Source organism: Loxodonta africana, chromosome 6, assembly GCF_030014295.1.
Source record: "Loxodonta africana isolate mLoxAfr1 chromosome 6, mLoxAfr1.hap2, whole genome shotgun sequence".
NCBI classification, from domain to species: Eukaryota; Metazoa; Chordata; class Mammalia; order Proboscidea; family Elephantidae; genus Loxodonta; species Loxodonta africana.
Genome location: NC_087347.1, coordinates 4742650 through 4767477, shown reverse-complemented (window position 1 = coordinate 4767477; position 24828 = coordinate 4742650). Strand labels below are relative to the sequence as shown.

The following is a 24828-nucleotide window of genomic DNA, read 5'->3' as shown; positions in this document are numbered from 1 at the left end:
AGCCCGGGACAGAGAACCAGAGCCAAGGAACGTGGCTGCGAGGAGTCTGGATGCCAGACTAGCTAGCAGATCGCCAGCAGCGAGGGCCGGGGCTGCTGTCGCATCAGAGGTGGAGAGCTTGCCCCCATCAGGAAAGCTGGAGCACAGACTGGGCGGGCCCTTCAGGAAGGAAGCACAAGGGTCCCTCCACTAGGTGGCCAGGCTGGACTCACTGATGGCAGAGACCCCATGGGCTAGGCACAGGTATGAACCAGACTGTGAGGCCGGATCCAGCTAGTTGAGAATTTGTGAGCACACTTGAGTGACTGCTTACCTATAGGTAATTTCGTGTTGATTTTAAATGATTTTCATTCACATTCAGGTGGATTTTAAAGGACTGACTTGTTGGCATCCTGCAAGTCCCTGTGTGTATTTGAAAGCAATTAAGTGGTTTAAAGTCTAAACTTGACACCAAGTGTGGGTTTCGGTAAGTCCAATTGTTTTTCTCCCTAGGTATTCTGGAGGAAATAATCTAGAACTGGTATTCTTAGGTGAAGTAGTTGACTGATACTAACAGTAATCTCTTTGTTTCCGCAGAGGTCGCAGAACTTGAAGCTAATTTACCTTGTAAGTACAGCAGCCCCAGCCACCCGTTAAGAACTGTCAAATAATCACGTGGACAAGGATTCTTGTATGTTTTAATACCTTGCATAGCAAAAAACCCACTCTTCATCTGTGTTAGGAATGAATTTTAATTTTGTCCAAAAAGTAGCAGAACGTTTCTTGGGGCAGTGATAAGAAGGTGGTATCTCAGCCTTTCCGACCCTAGCTCACAGTACCTTACATCTCCCGAGGGCAGTAGAGGTAAGCTGGGTCAGGTTTCCTACCTCTTCCATCTGCACTCTGTCCCACGTCCTTTTTGGAGTGAAAAAGTATATAAATCAATAATGGACAGTCCTATTTTGATCTTTGGTCCCAAAAGTGCTTACTTGTAATTCTCTTTGTATTTGAGGAAGGAGGACTAGTCGCCTTTAGTCCACAGGCTGCCTCACTCTCCGAGCGTGCCTGCTCCAGACCCAGTGAGACCACTGTCCTGTCACCGCTCATGAGTGTGCTAGACGTGACAGGCTCGCTTCTCAGCATCTTTCTCGTGTGACACGTGTAAAATTTCCTTTTTATTTTCCCAACATGAATTCTCCCTTTACATTTTATAAGACCATAGTCTGGAAGCTTTGACCATTGTAGTAATTTTTGAATTACAACTTTTTACCATCAGACTTAGTTTAAAAATAGCTCTGAAGCTGAGGAAACTTGTCAGTGTGCGTGAAATATTTTAAAGCAGGTCTCCTGGTTTGGGCGAATGCTACAGAAAACGTAGGTTTTGATATGGTGGCCCATTCAGCATGGGCATGAGAGGGCTCGTTCCAGCCTCCATCTCAAGTGGGAAGATAGTTGTGGTCTCAACCCATAAGTGGTTGTGAAATCGGTTTCATAGGCCAGAGCCAGCTGTTTGAAAAATAAAATCATATAGAACATATCAGAATACACTTGTGTAGTAAGGGTAAGTATATATTATTTTTGGAAATTTTATTTTTAATATTTATGAGCATAATAGTTTGTGATATAAAATGTTTCTTACTCTGGGTCTCAGCCAAAATGTCTTGAGAATTTGTTTGACCTTAAAGTTTTCTTCTAATCAGAACCAGAAGGAGGCATCTTGGGATTCTAATAAAAGGTTATCTTTCTACGTGCTGCAGTATTTACTGATGAAACCCCACTGACAGTCCTGTGTTGTTTTTCTGTACCATATCTCAGTGTTCCACATGTGACATGTGTATGAAGTAATGAGATGTAACGGGGTGGGGCATGGGGGTGAGTCATGTGCTAGTTATTAACTTGAGAACTGGTTTCTGTCCCAACCTGTGTGATTTTATACCAGTCAGGAACCTCTCTGGGCCTTCATGTCATCTCATAGCTGAGGACCTTAGGCTAGATCGTCTCTAAGACCAATCCCAAGTCTAAATTTGAATCCTCATATTTTTTTATTCTTATTTTTCAGGATTTTTTTATGGTAAAATATACATAAGAGAAATTGTCCGTTTTAATTATTAATTGCTGTGAAAGTACATAAACACAACATTTGCCAATTCAGCATTTTTCATGTGTACAATTCAGTGAGACCAATTGCGTCAATCATGTTGTGCAGCCATCACGAATATGAAAGTTCAAATCATTGCAAAATTAAGCAAACGTTTTCAGTGGGACTTGGAAAAACTAAAGTCATTGGGTGACCAAAGAGTTTAGTAGAATATTTCCTGAGTTTATAGATAAACATAGCAGGTTTTTGCGCGTGTTCCTTCCTTGGGTGCTGACTCCATGGGTATTTACGACTCTGTCATTTGTGCGAAGGAGGCGGATGTGGGGCATAGCCAGCCTCCCCTGTCTGCACGATAGCCAGTAGCTCTTCTCCCGGTAGGGACTTTTTTTCGATCCAGGCAAGGCACCTCCCAGCCTGGGGGACAAGTGGGCACAGAACATTGCCACCCAAGTCAACAAAGCGTCATTTTACCAGTAAAGCAAGCTGAGTCAGTGGTTAGCTTGTGAAGGCTTTAAAAAAAAAAAAAACAAGACAGGAGCCACGGTGAACTCTTGGCTGTAAGCTAGCTCTTACCTGGCACATTTCTTAACTTGGTTTACCACGGTGGGTGTGAGTGACTGTGGTGTGAGGTGGGCAGACTGAAAGTGTGGCTGCTTCCTTTCCTGTTTTCCCATGTTTAGTTAGACGTGACCCCATGTATCAGCCTCTGTGGGGTATGGTTTCTTCTTTACAAAGTAGCGTAATCCTTGAAACTGTTGGAAAGCCCTCTGTTTTAGTGACCATTTAAAGTTGAAGGGAAACATCTCGATTTGGAATTAACTAGTGAAAGAATATAAAGAAGGAAGCACACGGCAAGAACCACAGGTTGTAGTTTTAGCGTATTAGCACGATTATTCTCAAGTAGTGAGGGGTCTGCCCACCTGGCCTGTAAAGCACATACCCCCCCACCCCCCAGCACGGTTAAGCTTCCCGTGTTACCAGGTGAGGGTCAGCACGTGGACGGCTGCTGGTTCTTACACCTGCCCACTGTGCTTTTCTCTTACAGGTACCTGTAAAGTGCATTTTCCTGATCCAAACAAGCTTCATTGCTTCCAGCTAACTGTAACCCCAGGTAATGTTCTTACATAACTGTCAAAGTGTTTTTTAAACAGCACATTTTAAAGGTGCCTCACATCTGTAATGGTTGGCTTGATTTGTCATCTCTAGCTTTTTTTTTTTAAAGTTAAAACATAAACAGCCATTCCCTGTGAAGACAGCACTCGTGTTTGTGGTCACGTGAAGCAAAGTACCTTCCTCTGAGGCCTTCAGTGTGTACTTCAGTGACGAGGTGTGAACTTTGACAGCAGAAGTTAACGAGTCCTGAGGCAGCAGGTGTGGGCACTGGCTTAGAAGTCGTAGCTGGGTTCAGGTCCTGACTTGACCCCTTGGCAGCCGTGTGACCTGAGTTAAACTGCTGACTCTTCTAAGCCACAGCTCACAGGTCTGTAAAGCGAGGAGCAGAGAGAGCCTATCTCACAGGCAGGCGTGAGGATTAAATAGCCAGCCTGTCGCAAGGAAGCAGGCAAATGACCAGCACCGTTTAAGTGTTAGCACCATTTAACAGTGTCTGGCCTCCAAGCTGGCCCAAGGGTAGTAACATGTCTCCTTGATCAATCTGGGACAGCACGGGGGAGGACTTGTGTTTTTACAGTTATCAGCAGCTCCTAGGGGTGCAGGTGCCCACCTGCCCGTAGCCTACCGTGTCTGCTGGGGAGGGGGGCAGCAGCCTCTTCACACTGTGTCCTCCAGTTGGGGCTGCTGTGGGCTGGAGAGGGGCATCCAGGAATGAGCAGGAGGGGAGGAAATACAGGTGTGAATTTATTTTGGGGATAGAAAGGAAGTGAGAAACTGAGGATAATGAGTCACTAGCTAATTGAAAAGTGAAAGAGAATGCAGAATTTTGATGTGATAATTAGCCCTGGCTTGTCTCCCTGTGCAGGGCCCTGGTGGCACAGTGGCCAAGAGCTCGCTGCCAATCAAAAGGTCAGCAGTTCAAATCCACCAGCCACTCCTTGGAAACCCTATGGGGCAGTTCTGCTCTGTCCTGTAGGGTTGCCATGAGTTGGAATTGACTCAATGGCAACGGGTTTGGTTTTTGTTTTTTGTCCCCTTGTGGGCAGGTTGAGTTTTTCTGTGTTTTATAATGACAAGAGGCATCCCAAATTGAAATGCACCTGAAAACTTTTTAAAACCCATTGTTGTCTGGTGGTTCTGCAAAGGGCTCTGGGAAAAATTCCATCAATTCAGAGCCTGGCCCCATCCCTCTGGGGTACGGTGGAGGGCAAAGCTTGGTCCCTCCGGGCTGGGAGGGTGGTGGGGTGCAGCGGAGGGCAAAGCTTGGTCCCTCTGGGCTGGGAGGGCGCTGGAGTACAGTAGAGGGCAAAGCTTGGTCCCTCTGGGCTGGGAGGGCGCTGGAGTACAGTAGAGGGCAAAGCTTTGTCCCTTTGGGCTGGGAGGGCGCCGGGGTACAGCGGAGGGCAAAGCTTGGTCCCTCTGGGCTAGGAGGGCACTGGGGTACAGTGAAGGGCAATGCTTGGTCCCTCTGGGCTGGGAGGGCGCCGGGGTACAGCGGAGGGCAATGCTTGGTCCCTCTGGGCTGGGAGGGCAAAGCTTCGTCTGTAGAGATGGGTGTTCACATGTGTAATGTTTGTAGATAACTGATCAAGGGCTTAAACTTTGGAATGATGACAGTTGTAACTGTTCCTCTGCCACCTCCCTTAAACACTTCCTGCTTATTTAAGGAGGGGTACTGAGCACACTTGAATGCTTTCTTGGTGACCTTTTAACTTAGTGTAGAGCATTAAGCACTTACTGTACCGTTAAGTGGTGCAGGGTGTTTTCAGAGGTGGCTGGCGTGATTAATATTGGTCTCTGTTTACTAAGTAGCCCGAGGCTGTAGTGTGTTTGTAGTAAAAATACCTTCTTCCCTCTGCCTTCATAGGGCATTTCCCACGGCTGTCAGGGATTCTGTTGCTCTGTGCCCCGCCCCTGCCACCACCCCCACCCGTGAGCTTTGTGGTTGCTCTGAGGCACTCGAAGACCTGTGCTGATTTTTCTAGGCTTGTTACTGTCTTATGTGATTGACCTCTGAATAAAATGGGTGAGTTTTGACTGGATCACATGAATGTTTTTGATTATTGAGATTATGTATCTGACAGCATCGTCCATATTGTTTTTCTTACTGTTCTTGAAAACAGCACGACTGTTTGTTTTAGTTTGGAATTCATGATGGCACTGGGTTTTTTGGGTTTATCAGATAAAAAGGTTTGCAGTCCCTCAGCATTTGTATTTGGTGATGAGTGCACACCAGGGCCCTGTCGTCGCACTGAGCTACGTGCTTAGCATGCTTCGTTGGACACACTACCTCCCCTTACTTTGTGGTGGCAGAGAATCAGAAAGTGGCGGTGGCTCCTGCCCTTTGTTATCAAGGGAAGGATGGCAGAGATCTGCCAACCCTAAGAACGTGCCTGATGTCATGGTTTTCTTAAAATTCATTTGGAGTCGTGCTACTCTCAGTATTGAAAGACGATGATAGAACTATGACTAAGTAGTCAAGTTTCAGTAGTGCGGTTGAGGGTTCAGATCAGCCTGACCCAAGCCGTGGTGTTTTCAGCCGCCTCATAGCGTGCGAGAGTTGGAAAATGAATAAGGAAGACGGAAGAAGAGTTGACGCCTTGGACTTCTGTGCTCATGGTCTTCCTCCGCTCAGAGGGCTCCGTGGCCCCACCTCGCTCTGAGCGAGAGCTGGCACAATTGGAGTGTGGCCCACAGGCCCTGTGCCCTCTGTGCTTCTCACCTCGTTGGCCTCGGCTCCTACTTCTCTCCTGCTGGCTCTGGCCATATGGCCTCCTTCCACATTGTTCCGTGAGCACCCAGCGCTCTAACAGGCCTTCTCCGCCTCCATCCTGGGGGCTTCTCACCCAGAGACTCTCTTTTCCCGTCTCCATTCCCCCTGACCACCCTGTGGAGAGTTGCAGCCCCTCATACTACCTGGCCCCTGGCTCTTGTCTTGCACCATATTATTTACTTATTTATTTTGCTTGTCTCCCTTCCACTAGAATATAAGCTTCATAAGGGCAGCAAGTGTTGTCTTTTGTTATTGGCCTGCCACCAGTGCCTAGAACAGTGCAAGTTTGTAGCAGGCACTCTTCAAGTATGTTTTGAGTAGATAAATGAATCAAAACAATATATTGCTAATTTTGAATATTAATCATAAAATAACATTTTATCTGAGGATGAAGGGGTTACTGTTAGCATTTTTCCTGATTTAGTTGATGTATTTGTGTATGAATATCACCTTTTATTTTTGAAAGAAGGTTCAGTGTCAGCTTTCTTCCTCCGTTTTGTCTTTATACATGTAAGCCCTGAGAAGTGCTTGTTCACATAAATAAAGTAGACAGGCGTGAACGGTGTTCGGGGATAGCAATGTCATTGTGTTTTTGGAGTTCAAAGTTAAGGGCCAAACGTCATATGATGCATTTTCTTGATGTTTCCACTGGCTACTAAATTAGGTCATTCTTCCATTTTGTTGAAATTTGCTTGGAAACCTGCTGACTTGCAGAAAGCTTTGTCACTTTGTCATTAGAGCCCCTTCACTTTGCAGCTTCTGAGGCGTGCACCAAAGACACGTTTCCAAGACCCATCAAATGGCCACTAGTCACACTTGTTGCTCTTTCACTTTGAGGCGTCTTATTTTACGTGAAATCCTCTAAGAGTGGAGAGAATTGCCGTGTTGTTTATTTCAGCACAGCCTTACCAATATAGTATTCACAGAATCTTAGCACATGTTCTGTGGAGCTTCAGATAGAGTACGTTCAGCTTGTCGGCAGTGTCTGCCATCCCCATTAAGGCAGGTCCAGCTCTAATTGTCAAACCAGGCAGCCAAAGCCTGACTTCACTTGCCCTTTCTCATTACATGCAGCCCTCTGACAACCGTCTCACCCCAGAGTTTAAATTGCTAGTGAGATAGGCGAGGCATGGAGCCGGCCGCCTGGGCAGAAGAAGGCGCCACAGGTATTGTTTCTTGGCGCTCTCTTTGCTTGCTTCCCACGGAGGTGGCACGTCCCTTTGCTTTGTTCACGCAGTGAAGTGTGAGATCACTAAATGAAATGTTCAACAGCCCTGCCGTCGGCACTGCAACGTGTCTGAACTCAGAACACTCCACCTTATGACACCTTGCTTTGCCCTTCACGGAAATGGTGTGGGGTAGGGAAATACGCCCTCCCACAACGCCTTGACTCCAGGAATGTCACTATGACCAGACACTCACAAGGTCCTTTTGTCCTCTGGGGGTTTCCTTACACCTAGGGCAGTGTACCGTAGTAGAGCTAGGAGAGGTGAGAGGTATGGGGGGTGGTGATGGAAAGGGGGCATGGAAAAGGAAAATGGGCGTGACCCTTGGACCTCAAGCATCATCCAAGGGTTCATTTTAGGATAGAGTCCACATGGGACTGAACATCTAGAAATTGATTGTCTTGAAGCTGTCTCTGCCCAAATATCCCTTGGACAGTGTTTGGTCTCCAAGGAGACCTGTAATGCTGCTTGAAGACATTGGTGTTGAGTTCTTGAAGGCAGGAAGGAGTGGACTCCAAAGCGCAATTGTGGTCGGAGTGGGGGACAGATTGGCAGATTGCGAACCACAGTGCCAGGAACTTTGTCCCCTTGCATTTCATGGCTGTCTTTAAACCCAGTTACCTTAGAGGCAGAGTATTTTCAGCCGCAGCAGCCATAGATGTTAACCTAGAGGTGGCCTATCCCAGACTTGGAAACGGTGTTTGGTGCCATGATGCATATTGTGGCCATAAACACTCTAAATGAGTCCCTCCGCCCACCAGCTGCAGAGTTGGGCAGACCCCTCTCCGCACTCCACGTTGGGAAAGGTGAGCTTGAGAGCCAGGCCCAGGGGGCTGAGTCAGAACTTTCAGTGGGTACTCCTTAAGAAAATCATAGCAAATAAGAGATACATCCAGTCTGCTCCCCAACTGCTTTTTAAGTTGGACTGTGAAATTTCTGGGCAACTTCAGTAGTAAACAGGTTAGACCAGATCAAAAGGCTGTGCCGCTTAGAAGAGGGGGAAGGAGGTACTGGCTCAGAAGCAGGTCGTTTTCTGATGTAGTCCGTGAAACAGAAGGGAGGTTAGAACATGCCTGCTCTCTACTTTCAGTGAGTTAAGAGGAAATGTGATTCCAGTAACGATTAAATAAGAACTTGACCGAGGCAGAAAGCACGTGGCAAAATCAAAACATTCGGCCAGAGAACATCTTTGAAGCTAATAGGCAATAGAGTTGAAACTATGTAATCAATGAAATGGAAAGCCAATTAGAAAATTTTGGTATGGAAGGACAGAGTGGACAAATGTCATGTCAGCCTTGAGGACGGACCGGGGCATCTAACATGTGGATAACAGTTATCCCTAAAGAAAAGGACAGCAGGTTCACAACGGTATCCGAAAACTGTAGCAGCAGCTTCTAGAGCTAATATTCCTCTGGTTGGAAATGGAGTGTACTGTGTGGTTTGCCCGCCACTGGACTCTGTGCCATGGTGGTCAGTACCAGAATGTGACTCATGGTCTCAGAGCCTCTGGTTGGAAATGGAGTGTACCGTGTGGTTTGCCCACCACTGGACTTCGTGCCGTGGTGGTCAGTACCAGGATGTAAGACTCATGGTCTCAGAGCCTCTGGTTGGAAATGGAATGTACTGTGTGGTTTGCCCACCACTGGACTCTGTGCCATAGTGGTCAGTACCAGAACGTAAGACTCGTGGTCTCAGAGCCTCTGGAGTTGGCGTACTCCAAGCACTTTATGCCTAAGAGGCCACATACTTGAAAAGATCTCCCGCCTGGACCGATGGCAGTTCTGTCAAGCTTGAACGTTTGGAATGATTGAACTCATTGAGACTCCTCCAGGCTCGAGCACCTTCCTGCTCAGGTGTCCTCTGCCTGCAGTGGCTCCTGCAGGCCGACTGTAGCAGCAGGGGATGGCCCAGCTGGTGCAGACCTGGGGATGGCACAGCAGTGGCGCTTGGACCCTGGGCATCTCCTCCACGTGTCTGCCGGTCCCCATTTCCTGAAGACCCCCACTCTCTCCCGAAGGCTATGCCATCCATTCCACAATGTTGGCCAGGCACACTGGCTGAGGCAGCAGCTTTTGTCTGGTTTGCCAATCACCCCCAGGGCCTAGACAGTGCCTGGCAGAGGAGATCAGCAAATGCCTGTTGCATGAATGGAAGTCATGTGAAGCACTGGGAAGACAGCAGTCAGCTCTAGGCAGCCTCCTCGGGGCCTGACGTTCTGTGGGGAGGCAGCTGTGAGCAGAGGAACAAGTCACTTAAGGAGGGTGTTACACTTGGTGAGACGGGGGTTGGGAGTACACTGGGCGCTGAGGTGTGGAAGAGTAGGGGGTCTGAGCCACCGGAGGAAGGAGGAGCCGGTCTTCCAGAAGGGTCCCCAGAGGACGCAGTTGATGCCTAATCAGTTTGGGGGAAGGACTCACTCTAGCTTGCATGCATTTGGTGGCCTATGGGGGAGTGCTTCAGTTCTCTTGTTAAAGTCTTCATTCTCTGTGTTTGCCGTGTCCTAATAGAGTGTTTGATTTTTGTTTCCTTTTTTTTTTTTTAATTTAAAGGATTTTTTTGTTTTCTTTTGTGTTTTTTGATAGATGAGGGTTACTACCAGGGTGGAAAATTTCAGTTTGAAACTGAAGTTCCTGATGCCTACAACATGGTGGTGAGTAGACTGCGCTGGAGCCCGTTTTGCCTTTCTCCTTCGGCCTCAGCCCCTACCCGGGGGCCTGTGCCACCACCATCCAGCCCTGGCACCCCTCCCACGCATCCACCACTGGTTGCTTCACTCAGCCGTGGGACTGGGCACAAAGTCACTAACGTTTGTGTGGTTAATGTCACTCATTGGCAGTCTTTAGAGTTTTAGCAAAGAAATTTATCCACTGAGTGAATGTTTAGTGAGTACTATGTGCTAGGTGGTTTTCTGTGGGAATCCAAGTATGCCAGGGAGATTACCAGTGGGTTAGACCTGAATGCCTGTCCCCAAGGTGGGGTGCCTTCATGTGAGCTGACCGCATAGTTTATGTAGATCTTGTTTTTCAAAGTATGGCACTGAAGGAAAAAGCATTTTGTAAAGACTGTATTTTGTTTATGGTATAACACCCAAATTCCAGAATTCTACAAAACATGCATTCTAGAAGCTTAGAAAAGAATAATGGCTTTGTAGTTTTAAACTGTAAGTCATTTATAACCATAGCTATATTTTAATCCCTTCTAGATGATAGTTATACCTAAAAAAAAAAAAAATACACCAAACCCGTTGCCATCCAGTCGATTTTGACTCATACCAACCCTGTAGGATAGAGTAGAACTCCTCCAGAGGGTTTCCGAGGAGTGGCAGGTAGGCTTGAACTGCTGACCTTTTGGCTAGCAGCTGTAGTGCCCTGTAGCTCTTAACCACTGCACCACCAGGGCTTCAATAGTTAGTTATACCTAGCAGAATAATAGTCCTTCTTTTCTTTTGAGGAGCTTACACACCAGTCAGGAAAACAGGAGGTAAAGTGTAAAAAACCAAATGTTGAGGGGACAAACGTAGCAGACAACGGAGGTGCTGAAGAACGATGGGAAACCAGTTCATGAGGATTCAGACGTGAGCAAGAGGTGATCGCTTTCGGGGGATGGTCAGGGCCAGTTAGGGTTTTAAGCAGAAATAGAATTTGAGTAGTCCTAACGCTGGGTTGGCCCAGACCCGGGGGAGAATGTTCTAGATGACGTCTCCATCTTAACGAGGGTGGCGGTGAGAACTGGCAGTGCGTATAAGGTCAATTAGAAAGAAGGTCGATGAACTAGGCTGACTTAAGTGATGAGTTGGGGCAGGGGAATAGTGGGGGGAAAATGAGGAAACTCAGACTTCAGGATCTTGTTGGGCATTTTCAATCTGACAGTAAGAAACCAGTAAAGATTCTAAACCAGCTCCACACAATGTGAACGCTGGGAGCTGGGATACGGGCGGCTCTGCTTCTTAGGTTTTTCCCCTGATGTTTTGTAACCAGCTCCAGACCTATCACATAGTAGGAAGAAAAGTCCAATGGTAGTTACATTGAGCATCCATTAACCTCAGGATGTGGGTGCTGGAGACACCATGTGTCCCATTGTCTTGCTTGCAGGTTTTGTGCTCCCTGCTATCAGAGAAGTAAAATCCTATCATTTCCCCTAAACGTACTAGGGTTCAATTCAAGCTGTGACACTGTTTGGCTTGAGGCCAAACCTTCTTCTGTGGGAATTCATCTTTAGTGGCCTACTACATTAAAGTTCTTTTTGAGGTACAATTTATGGGGCTGGAGAAGAGTTGGTAATCTAAGAAAAAAGTCAGAAGTATCCTTCTGATGCTTTCCAGAAATGTCAGTTTCCTGCCTCTCCACCATCCCGCTCTCTGCTGAGACTTGCTCTATTTTTCAAATCGTAAATTGAGAAGCCTGGCTTGACAGACACTGCCTCGGGTGGGAGGCAGTCTGAGATATTTGGTTTAAATACAGCTGTTTAGAATCTGGGGACAATTCTGATGGTTTCTGGAAACAATCAGGCGCACAGCAGAAGGTCATTTCTGGCTCCTGCTGCGTGTCCATGGGGGGTTGACTGGAGGCTCCACCTGGCATCCTCTGCTCCCAGAGGCCCAGGCTGAGGCAGGAGAAGGGCACGTGGCACTTTGGTTTCGGCTCTGGTTTCCTCCTGGGAATGACATGAGTCACGTCCCTCATGTGTAATTGGCCAAGTCAGGTACTGTGGCCATGGCCAGCCCCAAAGAGGGTAAGGAAGGCAGCCCTGCAATGTTGCCAGAAATACTTGTGCAAGGGCAGTGCTGGTGGCTGCAGAGTGATGTCCAGACTCCCACCTTTTATGTAATTTACTGTAGCTTGTAGGACATTTAGGAACGATGGCTGTGCACCCCACCACCAGGGGTGATGGCCATTAACTTGATGAGTGTTACAGTCAACATGTGGTCGGGCAGACAAAGGGAGTCACAGCACACATAGCTGGTAACTTGGTCATCCAGTGAACATACACTCTCATGTCAGTTAATACATATAATTACATCATCGTTAGTCAGAGCACTTGACGGCACCGAGGGAGCACAGTTTAACTCATCAGCCAGTTGTCTGATGACATAAACCAGACTCTGTCTGTAAACGGCCAGTAGTAAACGTATCAGGCTTTGGGGGCCTGTTCTGTCTCTATTGCACATTCTTTTTATATATATATATATTAAAAAAAAAAACTTCTAAAAATGTAAAAGTGGTTCTTAGATCTCAGGCCATGAAGACCAGGCTGTGGGCTGGAGTCCGCTGGCCCCCGGGATAAACCGTGCGGTAAGCTGTGTCTGCAGCCGGTGCGGGGTTGGCCGCTCTCCTTTGGGCTGATACGTGCAAGTAGGATGATGGGTTTTGAGTGATCGATACCCAGCTTAGGGCTCTTGATAAATATCATTAAATTACCCTCCAGAGAGGTTGTGCCAGTCGGCTTCCTCACCATCAGTGTTCGAAAAGACCCTTTTTCCCAAATCCTCTCGAAGAATGCATATCTTTACTATTTTTTTTTCTTTTTTTGCCATTTTGGGAGGAAATAAATGACATCAAATCATTGTCTGAATTTGTATTTCTTCAGTAAGCAGGGTGCTGAATATTATTCCTGTTTATATTGTTTATATTTTTTACGAGCTGCTATTATGTCCTTTGCCTGTTTTTCCATTGTGGTATTTATTTTTCTTACAGATTTATAAAAATTCTTTATAAACATTATATAAAACTTTTTTCTTCGCTATGCTGTAAATATTTTCCTTGTTTTCCGTTTGTGTTTTTGTTCTTGTTGCTCTAGAAAAATTTGTTTTGCTACTATAATCGAATCTAGTTTTTTTTTCCTTTTTCATGTTATGAAATGTTTATCACGGGCCCTCAGACCCCAGGATGATTCACCTACATTTTCTTCTTAGGGTTCTGAATCTTTCATGTGGAGTCTTAGTATGTCCAGAATAAGCTCTGAGTGGGGCCCTAACTGTATTTTTCCAGATGGTTAGCCTGTTGTCCATTGAATGGAGCCACTTCTCCCTGTGGATTTGGAATGCAGTATTAATCGTGTGTGAAATTCTTAGCTGCGTGGTTGGACAGAGGGTGGTGCCGGCCAGTGTGGTGAGGGCTGCGGAGGTGGAACAGGTGTTGTGTTTGTCTCTGTTGGCAGTGGCAGGGTTGGTGCAGAAGAGTTCAGTTTGGAACGTGTTGTGTGCAAACACAGGGTCCACGCTTCTGACGCAGAGCCGTGCTCTCTGTTCTGGGTGCAAATTAGCAGTCTGTGTCAGCTTCTTAACTAGATGGGACGTAGAAGGTGGGAAGGAGCAAGCCCTGGGAGATGCAGCAAACCCTGGGTGGGGTGAGTGTGTGTTGAGGACTCTGCTGAGAAGACACTATCTTGGGAGGGAGAGTGAGCTTACCCTCCTTTCAGGTTCTTTCAAATGCTGGAGGCGGTGACGCAGCCTAATGCCCAGACGAGCTGTGCTCAGTTACCGAGAGCGTTCCACGGCCCCGCTGGACGTCGTGCTGCCTACCTCCCTGCAGCCTCGGGCCCCACCGGAGGTGCAGGGTCCACGGGTGCTCCTCCCTCAGACTCCTCCCTGTGTGCTCACAGAGAAGCATGTTAGAGCCGAGTAAATGTATTCACGCTCACTCTGGGCCTGAATTCTGTCATCCCTCGACACGTACACTTTCACATTTGGTTCAGTAATTTGGCGGAGTCTCTTGAGCTTGTGGTGGTTTGAAATCAGAAAGGAAATTCATTAGTGTGCTGTAAAAGTCTGTTATGCAAATTAAAAGATGAAACTGTAAGTGCACTAGAAAAAGCACAGGAGAGTATTTACCTACCTTTGGGATGGTATTTTCTAAGTACAATATCAAAGGTAACAATTTGATTATAAAGATAAAAAATTCCACACCACAATTAAGAATTAATACAGAAGGTAAACTGGGAAAGCACAGCCCTAGTAGACAGAGGGTTGGTAACTTCAGTGTCTTGGTGACGACGAGTCTGATGAGAAGCCTTGAGATGCCATCTGTTGCAGGTCAGCTAAAGGCACCCCCTCTGTGACCCAAGGACTAGAGCTGTGGGCACCCCCTCGCTTGTGGGGTGTGGCGTCACAGCCTTTCCAGAGGCCAGGACACTTGGCCCTGTGTCAGAAGCCCATGTTTCTGACCAGAAAGTCCTCTTCCTAGGCTTTGTCCTGAGGAAATAATAGAGGATGTGAGCAAAGATAGCAACGTTGATGTGGCCCGGTTTGTACTAGGGGCTGGGCGTCACCCAAACGTGCAGTGGTAGGGTGGGTGGTTACATGCTAGTCTGCCCACACTATGAGAGCTGTTGACATATTAGTACACTGGCCTCTGGAAGCTCTGGTGGGCGGTGCTGGCAGTGAGATCAGCAGTGGTGGATTTGGTGTGAAAACACACCACTGTGGATGTGAAGTGAGCTAGTATTCAGGTTTGAACGTGTGCTTAGTGAGCTGCAGTAAACACTGAGGGAGACAAGTGGGTGAATGCCAGGTGTGGCCCTGTGCTGGGCTGTGGACACACTGCCAGGATTGAGAGACCGTTCCCGAGGGTGGCCCCATGCTGGGCTGTGGACGCACTGCCGGGATTGAGAGACCGTTCCTGAGTGTGGCCCTGTGCTGGGCTGTGGACACACTGCCTTGATTGAGAGACCGTTCCCGAGTGTGGCCCTGTGCTGGGCTGTAGACAGACTGCTGTGGTTTGAGAGACCGTTCCCGAGGGTGGCCCTGTGCTGGGCTGTGGACACACTGCTGGGATTGAGAGACCGTTCCTGAGTGTGGCCCTGTACTGGGCTGTAGACAGACTGCTGTGGTTTGAGAGACCATTCCCGAGGGTGGCCCTGTGCTGGGCTGTGGACGCACTGCTGTGATCAAGAGACCATTCCCGAGGGTGGCCCCGCACTGGGCTGTGGACACACTGCTGGGATTGAGAGACCGTTCCTGAGTGTGGCCCTGTACTGGGCTGTAGACAGACTGCTGTGGTTTGAGAGACCATTCCCGAGGGTGGCCCTGTGCTGGGCTGTGGACGCACTGCTGTGATCTGAGAGACCATTCCCGAGGGTGGCCCCGCACTGGGCTGTGGACACACTGCTGGGATTGAGAGACCGTTCCTGAGTGTGGCCCTGTACTGGGCTGTAGACAGACTGCTGTGGTTTGAGAGACCATTCCCGAGGGTGGCCCTGTGCTGGGCTGTGGACGCACTGCTGTGATCTGAGAGACCATTCCCGAGGGTGGCCCCGCACTGGGCTGTGGACACACTGCTGGGATTGAGAGACCGGTCCCAAGTGTCGCCCCCCACTGGGCTGTAGACAGACTGCTGTGGTTTGAGAGACCATTCCCGAGGGTGGCCCTGTGCTGGGCTGTAGACAAAACTGCTATGATCTGAGAGACCATTCCCGAGTGTGGCAAACTGCTATGCTTTGAGAGACCCAAGTGTGGCCCTGTGCTGGGCTGTAGATGAGACTGTTGTGGTTTTGAAAGGCCATCATTGTGATCTCTCTCTTTCTCTCTGTTTCACAGCCCCCCAAAGTGAAATGCTTGACCAGAATCTGGCATCCAAACATCACAGAGACAGGGGACATCTGTCTGAGGCAAGTTCCTTCTCTTTCCCTTTTCTCTGCATGGGAGCGTTGTGGGTTTGGTCACTGGGCTTTTTAAAAAATGTTATCTCCTCTGAGAGGAGATTTGGAAACCATACCTCAGGATCTTCGGTTAAACCCATAGAGGCTTAAGTTCCTGCCAGCCCCCTGGCCTGTGCCGGCCTCCACCCCAGACCTGTGTCTGTCTGCTGGCCCCTCTTGTCCAAGGCCCCGGCCTGGTTCTCAGAACAGTCTGTGGCCAGGGGGTCCCTCCTCCTCTTTTAATGAGGACCCGTGTTCCCTCCATGTGGGTGGTTTTAGCTAAGAGGGAGGGATATGATAAATGAAACTCAGAAAATAAAATGTGGATACCAGGCTTAAGAAGACCAGGGCACAGGCACTTAAGATGTACTCTCTTTAGCAGAATGGTCTTGATCTGCCCGGGGGCGCTTTAGAGCGTCGTGTCGGTGGGACTGAACCCCCATTTCCAGTGGCGGAAGGTCAAGATCAGTGCCTTAGCTTCCTGCTTGACCTAAGGTTGCTGGTCTTAATGTAGAGAGCTGAAATGATGAGTGGGTTTAGAAAAGTAAGTAAGAAATTTAGCATTTGGGCTTGTTTCTGTTTTGTCACTTTCTCTTGTGAAGCGGTGGTGCTGGACCACCTGGGTTTGAGCCCCAGCCCCCCACTTGGCAGCTGTGGGTCTCTGGGCAGGACATTTAACCCTCACGGCCCTCACATTCCAGTGCAGTTTGGCATAAAATGTAAGCGCCCTGTGTGGCGTAAATGTCAAAAGGCAGACTGGGAGAAATTGTGGCGGCCAGTGCGGTGCCTCCGTGGTATCATGTGACCAGTGGGGGCTACTGCTGCCTAACCCTGCGGTTTCTGCGTCTGTTCCAGTTTACTGCGAGAACATTCGATTGACGGCACTGGCTGGGCTCCCACGCGGACGCTGAAGGTAAGTGCAGTGCCACCCCATACCCAGCCTTTCCTCCCCGGTCCTCTGTGATAACACACCTCCCGTGGACAGCTGCTAGTCTGCTGACACACATCTGTGTCCCCTGAGACAGCCTGACAGCTCGCCTTCACCCCCGGCACCAGCTCACACCCAGAGGTCAGGGACAAGCATGGGTGGAGAAATAAGAGAAGGCAGCTAAGATTACCAGGTGTCAGATGGGGATGAAGCGCGCCTTAAAAAGATGAGACTCTTCATCTCGTTGAGAGGAAGGCCAAGAAAGAATCTGTGATCAAGTCACAAATCAGAAGTTAGCACAGATAGAACGTTGGCTTTAATGAAAATCTCTGACCCTTGAAGATGTTAGCCTCCCTTGATCTTCCATGTAACTTCAGAGCGAAACTACCAAGGCCCAGTGGGGTGGTGAGCAGTTGGCTAAAAGTCGCGGGTTATCTTGAAGACAACTTGAGAGGTCTGGGCAGTCTTTGGTGATGCCAGGTGGATTCAAGGTGAAGCCGTGCCTGCTCCTGCGGCCGCCATGGCACAGCGTTGGCCTGGCCGGGCCTGGGGCGGCCGAGCATGCACGACCTGACCTTACGTTCACTGTGCGGGTTCCCAGCCGTCTTGGGAGCTTGTTGTATAATTTTCTGTCCTGAGACAGACAAAGCATGTGAAAGGTAAGTTTTGATGCAGTGCAGTACATAGTTCTTGGTCGTGGGTTTAAAGTACTTGAAGTGCTCAGGAGCCTGAAACTTATTTTCTTCCTTATTTCAGGATGTGGTTTGGGGATTAAACTCATTATTTACTGTAAGTATGTTGATCAGAAGTCCAGTTTTTTCTTAATTTCCTTCTGCTTTTAACCATCACATTAAGGATAGTAGAAGAAAAAAAAAAAGAAGAAGGGCGTTAAAAAATCCCAGGAAACCCGTACACACGTGTCCCCCTCTTTTCTGTTGCACTTTTATGAGTCGGAGAGGAGGGTGGTGGTAGGACGGGGGCGAGCAGGGTAGGGGAGCCAGTTTGGGTGCGAGGGCCAAGAACAGCCACTCTCTGCCTGCAGGAGGGAGGGGCTCCCCTGCTTTCTGGGGTACCGGGCCAGTCTAGTCTGCTGAGCCTCCTGTAAGTAGGGTGGCCCAGTCCCTGGCTGGGCCTGCACTCCCGCCACCCTGTGGCCCCTGCCCTGCGGATGTCGTGGTTTGGAGGAATTATCCTGTGCTCACCTGCCCCGACCGGAACTGTGTAGGTGTCATCTTAGGATGAGTGCAGAGCTGCCCGAGGGCACCGTCCTCAGGGAGAAGGGTCATCTCAGACAGGCTGTGGGCGGGAAGAGGCCTGGGAGGGGCTGAGGAGGGTACCACACGCCACCATCTTCTGGATATTTTACCCCATGCTATTTCCTCCTTTGAATTTTTACTTTCTGAGTCAAAAATGAGCTTTACTGGAAATAAACTTCAGAGATCCTACTCTGATAAAAGAAAGTTTTGGAACTTTTGTTAAAACCTTAGTTCCTACCCACGAAAATGAGTCTGTCTTGGACTGACTGCCTGCCAAGGACGGCTTGACATCTCCGAGGCATTAGGTGCAGGCTCATGGGACTCGCCACAGTCGGACCCAGGGCGGGTCTGCTGGTGCTCATCCCGCATTCCCGGGCTTACCTTCAGGAAGAGAGAGAGGAAGAATGCCCCAAGACTCAGCCTCACCACCCTGCCAGCCTTCTGCCTGTGGCGAATGTCCCATTGGTGTTCCCCACGGGTGCCTGTGGCACAAGCAGCCACACACACACTTCCCATTGGTTCCAGGACCATCCTCATCCCCAAGGGAGGCAGTTCCCGCCAAGACCTGGGCTCCGTCACCCACTGTCCTGCTGGCCCAGTGATTTGGTTGTGACTCCGTTCATGGCATTTTCATTGAAGTGGATGAACTACCAAGGTTGAGGGTGATTTCAGATCTGCCCAGTGGTTGTGCTGCATTGTAATATTGAGCCTTTACATCTTTAGCTTTGGTTGAGGGGCCGATGAGGACAGGTGCTAGCTAGCTCAGGCCCTTCCAGGGGTCCACACACCCATCGCTGTCATCAGCAGCCCCATGGATCCTCCCAGAACCCATCACACCTCACACAGGCCCTGTGGCTTATGAAGCAGTTTTGACTGACTGCTTGCCGTGGGAGAATTAATGGAAGGAAATAAGCATTGGCTCTTTGTACTTTTGTTTTTGTTTTTAAAGAAATCTGATGCAGCCAAGTTAGCACCCCATATCCTCTTCTAGTGCTCCGTCCAAGCCTTCTGAATTCCAGAGAGCCAATCAGAAGTGCACATTAAGTCTGTATTGGTTATTCCAACCAATATTCACTTTAGGTCATGTGTACGGTAAAGAGGATAAGGAATTTTGTGTGTCTACATAGTCTTTATGGTACATTGGGAAACTCAAAGAATATGTGCCTAATAATTTTGCTCATTCCCGAGACTTGGAGTCTAATTTTACAACTGTGAATGATCACAGAGGTTTATAATTTTCTTTGCTTCGTTTATGACATAGGATTGGTCACACTTATACTCATTTCCAAGTCAGGAGTACAACCCCCCAGCTTAACGTGGCTCTGAGGAGAAATATGGTTGTCTCTAAGTGACTCATTATATATGGCATATTGTAGAAAGTAGTGACTCAGAAGAACAAATTTCACTACTCTGATTTTCAAGAAGAATGGGAAGTATAAAGATCAGATGCAGCCTCTGATCTGGCGCTGAGCGTCTGTTCTGTGGTGTTTCTCGTGGGACTGGGGGCCAAGCTATTCGGGTGCTTTTCTGAGGTAAAAAGGATCCTGGTGCCAGCCTGAGGGCCCCGGTACAGGCCGGCCCAGTAGCATGGTCTCCCACTCAGTGAGGCTGTAGATGGCATCATGGCTGGGATGGAGCGCGACGCTCATGTAGGTGAATTACAGGGTCAGAACTGAAAGCTTAGCCTCACAAAGGCAAAGTTGTTAATCACAGACTAAATTAAAATAGGAAAATGTATTTTTAATGAAGGAGCTTTGGTTTTTGTTTCTTAAATGTTCATAACGAGAGTGGTTTTCATCCTCCAATTGTAAAAAATAGCACGAGAAATTGTGATTTCTTTTTCCTGCATTTTCACCAAATTCTTGAATTCCACGTACACATAGCCCCAGCTTCAGTCAACCGTTAGTCCCCATTCTGAAGAAAATACCGTCATGTATAGTACCCTTACCTCCAAAGAACTTTGGTTCTTACTGGAATTTTTCAAGTGTCCGGGTCATTCTACCACTGCTAATTAGACTTCTGTTGCCCGTTTCACAGTATGAAGACTTGTAACAGCAGAAAAGCAGGTTCTTCCCAATGCTGACTTTGAGTTTCTCTCTTTTTAAGGATCTCTTGAATTTTGATGATCCATTGAATATTGAAGCCGCAGAGCACCATCTGCGGGACAAGGTGAGCTAGTGACGGACTCACTCAGTGTAATACCTGAGCACAAAGATGGTTCCCGTCTCTTGAGTAGATCGGTAAGAAATGGAGAATAGTGGAATCCAGGACTGGAATTTAATTAAAGCAATTTGTAAATACTGTGTCTGCACCAGTGGGCTCCAACATAGCAACGATTATGAGGATGGCACAGGACTGACCCAGTGACACCTAACAGCAACAGAGTAAATACTATGTTATAGTAATGTGAGTAGTCTCAGAGAAAAGTGTTTTACCCAAGGTCAGAGAGAAGTGCTATTGGTTCGATGGGGTTTTCCAATAGAACGTAGTATGAAACGGGCCACTTTTACTTTATTAGCAATACAAATATGCATGTGGGAGAATGAAGAAATTGTAGACATGTGGAGAATCATAGGCGTGTGAGGGAGAATGAAGAAACCATGGGTGTGTGTAAGGGAGGATGAAGAAATTGTAAATGTGTATGAGAAATAGACACGTATGCGGCAAAATGAAGTCACAGACGTGAGAGAAGGAAATCATAGGTGTGTGTAAGGGGAAACAAAGTAATCATAGACGTGTGTAAGAGTGCATGAAGAAATCACAGACGTGTAAAGGAACAGAGATCCTAATCACAGATATGTCTAAGGGGGCATGAAGAAATCACAGATGTGTGTGAGGGAGAATTAGAAATCAGACATGGGAGGGAGAAGGAAGAAATAAGATGTGCGTGAGGGAACACGAAGAAATCACAGATGTGAGGAAGAATGAAGAAATCACAGGCGTGTGTGAGGGAGAATGAAATCAGACACGTAAGGGTGCATGAAATCACGGATGTGTGTGTAAGGGAGAATGAAGAAATCACAGACGTGTGAGGGAACATGAAGAAATCACAGATATGTGTGAGGGGGAATGAAGAAACAACAGGTGTGTGAGGGAGAATGAAGAAATCACAGACATGTGAAGGAACATGAAGAAATCACAGACGTGTGAGGGGGAACAGAGAAGTCACAGATGTGTGAGGGAGAATGACGAAATCACAGATATGTGAGGCTACATGAAGAAATCATAGATGTGTGTGAGGGAGAATGAAGAAATCACAGACGTGTGAGGCTACCTGAAGAAATCAGACATAGACACATGAGGGAGAGTGAAGAAATCAAACGTGTGTGAGAGAGAATGAAGACATCATAGGCATGTGAGGATACATGAAATTACAGACACGTGAGGCTGCGTGAAGAAATCACAGGTGTGTGTGAGGGAGAATGAAGAAATCACAGGTGTGTGTGAGGGAGAATGAAGAAATCACAGACGTGTGAGGATACGTGAAATCACAAACGTGTGAGGCTACATGAAGAAATCACAGACGTGTGAGGGAGAATGAAGACATCACAGACGTGTGTGAGGATACATGAAATCACAGACGTGTGTGAGGGAGAGTGAAGAAATCACAGACGTGTTTGAGGACACATGAAATCACAGACGTGAGGCTACATAAAGAAATCACGTGTGTGGGAGAATGAAGACATCACAGACGTGTGAGGCTACGTGAAGAAATCTCAGACACGTGTAAGGGAGAAAGAAGAAACCCTGGCCCCCAGGTGCTTGTTTCCTTTGCACACCTTTCACTGAGCTAGACACATGAAGGCATCTTTTTTTTGGTTTTTACTTTTATTCAAAATGGTAGGATCGTACTCGTTACTCAGTCTTCTATTTCTTTCTTTTCTTTTTTTAACTTTTTTCACTCCAGATCAATGCATAAGCGGTGAACATTTGGGTTTTCCCCGTGATTTTTTTTTTCAACTACAAACAATAATGTGGTAAATATCTCTTGTACACATATTTCTACATGCTGGTGCTTTCATTTCTACAGAAGAGAGTCCCAAAACTGGGCCGGAGTGCCTGTGTGTCCTTAGTTTGAATAACTTTTAGCTTGTTTGTTCTTGGGCAGCAGGGGGGCCCGTCTCCTGGCTCTGGGCCCCTCGGTCAACTGCTAGTGAAAATCACTTTTTACTTTACTTTCTGAACTTCTAGAAAGGGGTGTCTTTTTACATAAATGTGTATTGGCTGTTTGTATCTCTGTGATTTACCTGTTCATATTGTTGAGCCATTTTTCTATTGGATCATTTTGATTTTCCTTATTGATTTTTAGAAGGTCTTTGCATATTGCTGGGTGTTAACCTCTGGTCCATCACTTCTGCAAATACCAGGGGCATGGCTCTGTCCGACTAACTGGTCTATTAGACTTTGTTTCCATCTTGTCCACTTACACATGGATTCAAGATGTTTCCAGGAAGACACATAAAAAGACAACTTACTTAGAAATAAAATGTCAAAACCCATTGGGATGAAGAGAAGTATAGCAAAACCATAGCTGCTATAACTGTAGTTGTTGAAGTCAGATGCCCCTGAGTTCAAGGCAGCGGGCTCTGCGAGTCTGTCTCGTGGGGGAGCGTGGGAAGCTTCACGGTGGGAGTGCCATCCGGGCCGGAGGTGTGGGGTCGACTCTGCACACAGATCTCAGCGAGCAGCATCGAGGTGCCTTAGGAGCCTGTGGAGGGTGCACAGACGGTCCCTACGGGGCCACAACTGAAGTTGTTTAAAGTTTGTAGAGCCCCCTCAGGGACAAAGGAGTTTGGCCTTAGCGTAAGCATCATGGTGACTGGATGTAGTTACTGGGCCTGAGACTTCGTCTTCTGAATCATAGTCTCCCTCTGGAATCCTTGCCAGCCTGGAGTCAGCCACCTGCCTCGGGCTGGTTGATGCAGGCTGTGAACATACAATACAGGTCCACACACTGTCTCGTTGGTTCTCAGTGTTGTGCGCAAGGCTCAGAGGACTTGCTTCTGTTTAAGAACTGCTATGTGCCTGGATGCGTGGGGATTAGATGTGCTGGGTTTAACCTTCACCACACCCTGAGCAAAGTGCCGCAGGGACAGGTGTCTCAGCCCAGGGAGGCAGTTGCCACAGCCTGAGGGTGAGGGGCCGGGAGCGCTATGGGGTGTTGGGTGTTTCTGGTAGGGCAGGAGCTAACTGGCAAGGCAGTGTCCTGCTGAGGAGGCTGAGCTCTGTGTGATGCCCAGAGGCAGCAGGGTCCTGGGGAGGAGTGTCCTGGGGTGTGAGACGGCTGTGGTGACAACAGTATCTGTGATGTCCCCAGGCAAGCCACCCTCAGCAGTCAACCCCACACGAGGTGACTCTATGGAGGGAGGTGCATGGGGCCGTGGGAGGGCGGCCACTGCACCCTTATGGTAGCCTTTGGCCATGACTCTCTTGGTGGCTGCTCAACACCCTTCTTCTGCCCAGGGGTGTCACTCACTCATACAGAACACTGGGTGTTGGGAGGCAGCCCAGCTCCTTGCCACCCACACCTGTGCACACCACCTGCCGTCCTCGTGGTCCTGAAGGCACCGTGTTATCTGGCAGTGCTGTGGGCAGAGAGTGTGTCCTTAGCCCCATGCCTTTTCAAAGAGAGATGGTTTGCTCCTCTCGGCCCTACGCAGTAGCCGTCTGTCAGCAGCCCTGTGCACTGGACCTTGAGAATGAACACTTTTCAAGGAGAGAAAGCTGCAGGTTCAGGCAAAGAAAGTTGTTTAATTGTCTTTCATTTTGTTTTTCTTTGAAGGTTGCTTTCTGCTCTTGGTATGAAGTAGGGGGAATATTTTGCAATTTCTAAACTTTGTAACCCCAGTAAAATGGACCTCAAACCCCCCAACAGCAATGCCTCCACCTGAATTCTGAGAAGGGCCCCAGCCCCCCAGTCCTCATGCTGTGTCGGCAGCTGCACTGCCGCTCACTTGGTGTTCACCCATTCCGCATTCCACACGCTTGGATTGTTCGCTGGTGACGGGCCAGGTGAGGTGCCTGATGCTGGGACAGCTCAGTGCGCACAGCAGACAGTCCCTGTTCCTGCGGGGCATGCTGAACAAACTGTAGTGTGGAGATGATAGCGATAGGTGATAGTGGGGTGGTCAGGGCTGATGTGGGTACAGGGAGGAGTCCAGAGAGGAAGAGGCCCTGGGGTAGGCCAGCTCCAGTGTTCAGGGAAGAGTGAGGAGGCCAGTGTGGCTGGAGCAGAGGGAGCCAGGAGGGCAGTGGGGGCGCAGTCATCCTGGTGACCCTGAATGGCCTGTGCCGGGGACCAGAGAACATGTAATTCTCATGATACCTAGGGTCTCTGCCAGTAATTAAGTTCACGTAGAGTACGTGGATTTCTCATCACCACTCATGAGGGGAGGACCTGTCCTCTGCCCAGCACGAGAACCGCAGTGCTGGCCCACAGCCACACAGGTCTGTGGAGAGCCCCAGTCGGAGCCCAGGCGGCAGCTGCAGACTCCTGGGCCTCGGGCGGGAGGTGACAGCAGAGCAGGGAAGCTCCCCACAGCCTGTGGGCCCCGGCTCTGTCCTGAGCACCATGTCAGGGCACAGGGATGGAGACTGGGCCCGTGGCAGGGGCAGTGTGGGCAGGGTCTAAGGGGTCTCCATTCACACACTGAGAGCTTGTGCAGGGCCCCTTGTGAGCTGACATCACCGTCTGTCTGCCGGCACCCTGGGAGTGGCCGTGGTGGGGATTTACCCAGCCAAGTGGAGCCTCTGCCTGCCGTCCTGTGGGTGGTGCCGAAGCTCTGCCGTCAGCCTGCCCTGTGAGACCCAGCTCACCACTC

At 48.6% G+C, this 24828-nt stretch overlaps 1 protein-coding gene across 7 annotated transcripts in view; it reads left to right on the top strand.

Annotated features, from left to right (window-relative positions):
- The window catches only part of UBE2F (ubiquitin conjugating enzyme E2 F (putative)), a 45019-nt gene that overhangs the window by 15065 nt on the left and 5126 nt on the right, over positions 1 to 24828 (top strand). For 2 of the 7 annotated variants that reach the window (XR_010322198.1, XM_064286457.1), the window contains exons 3-9: positions 577 to 606; positions 3123 to 3188; positions 9772 to 9839; positions 15723 to 15793; positions 16679 to 16736; positions 17508 to 17540; positions 20114 to 20176. Coding sequence is in view for 2 of the 7 variants with exons in the window: in XM_064286457.1 (XP_064142527.1) it covers positions 577 to 606; positions 3123 to 3188; positions 9772 to 9839; positions 15723 to 15793; positions 16679 to 16736; positions 17508 to 17540; positions 20114 to 20176 (389 nt within the window). In the remaining 5 variants the exon portion in view is untranslated. Of the gene's footprint in view, positions 1 to 576; positions 607 to 3122; positions 3189 to 9771; positions 9840 to 15722; positions 15794 to 16678; positions 16737 to 17507; positions 17541 to 20113; positions 20248 to 23789; positions 24020 to 24828 lie in introns of all 7 variants that reach the window. The other 5 variants (XR_010322199.1, XR_010322201.1, XR_010322200.1 and 2 more) reach the window with 5 other exon arrangements.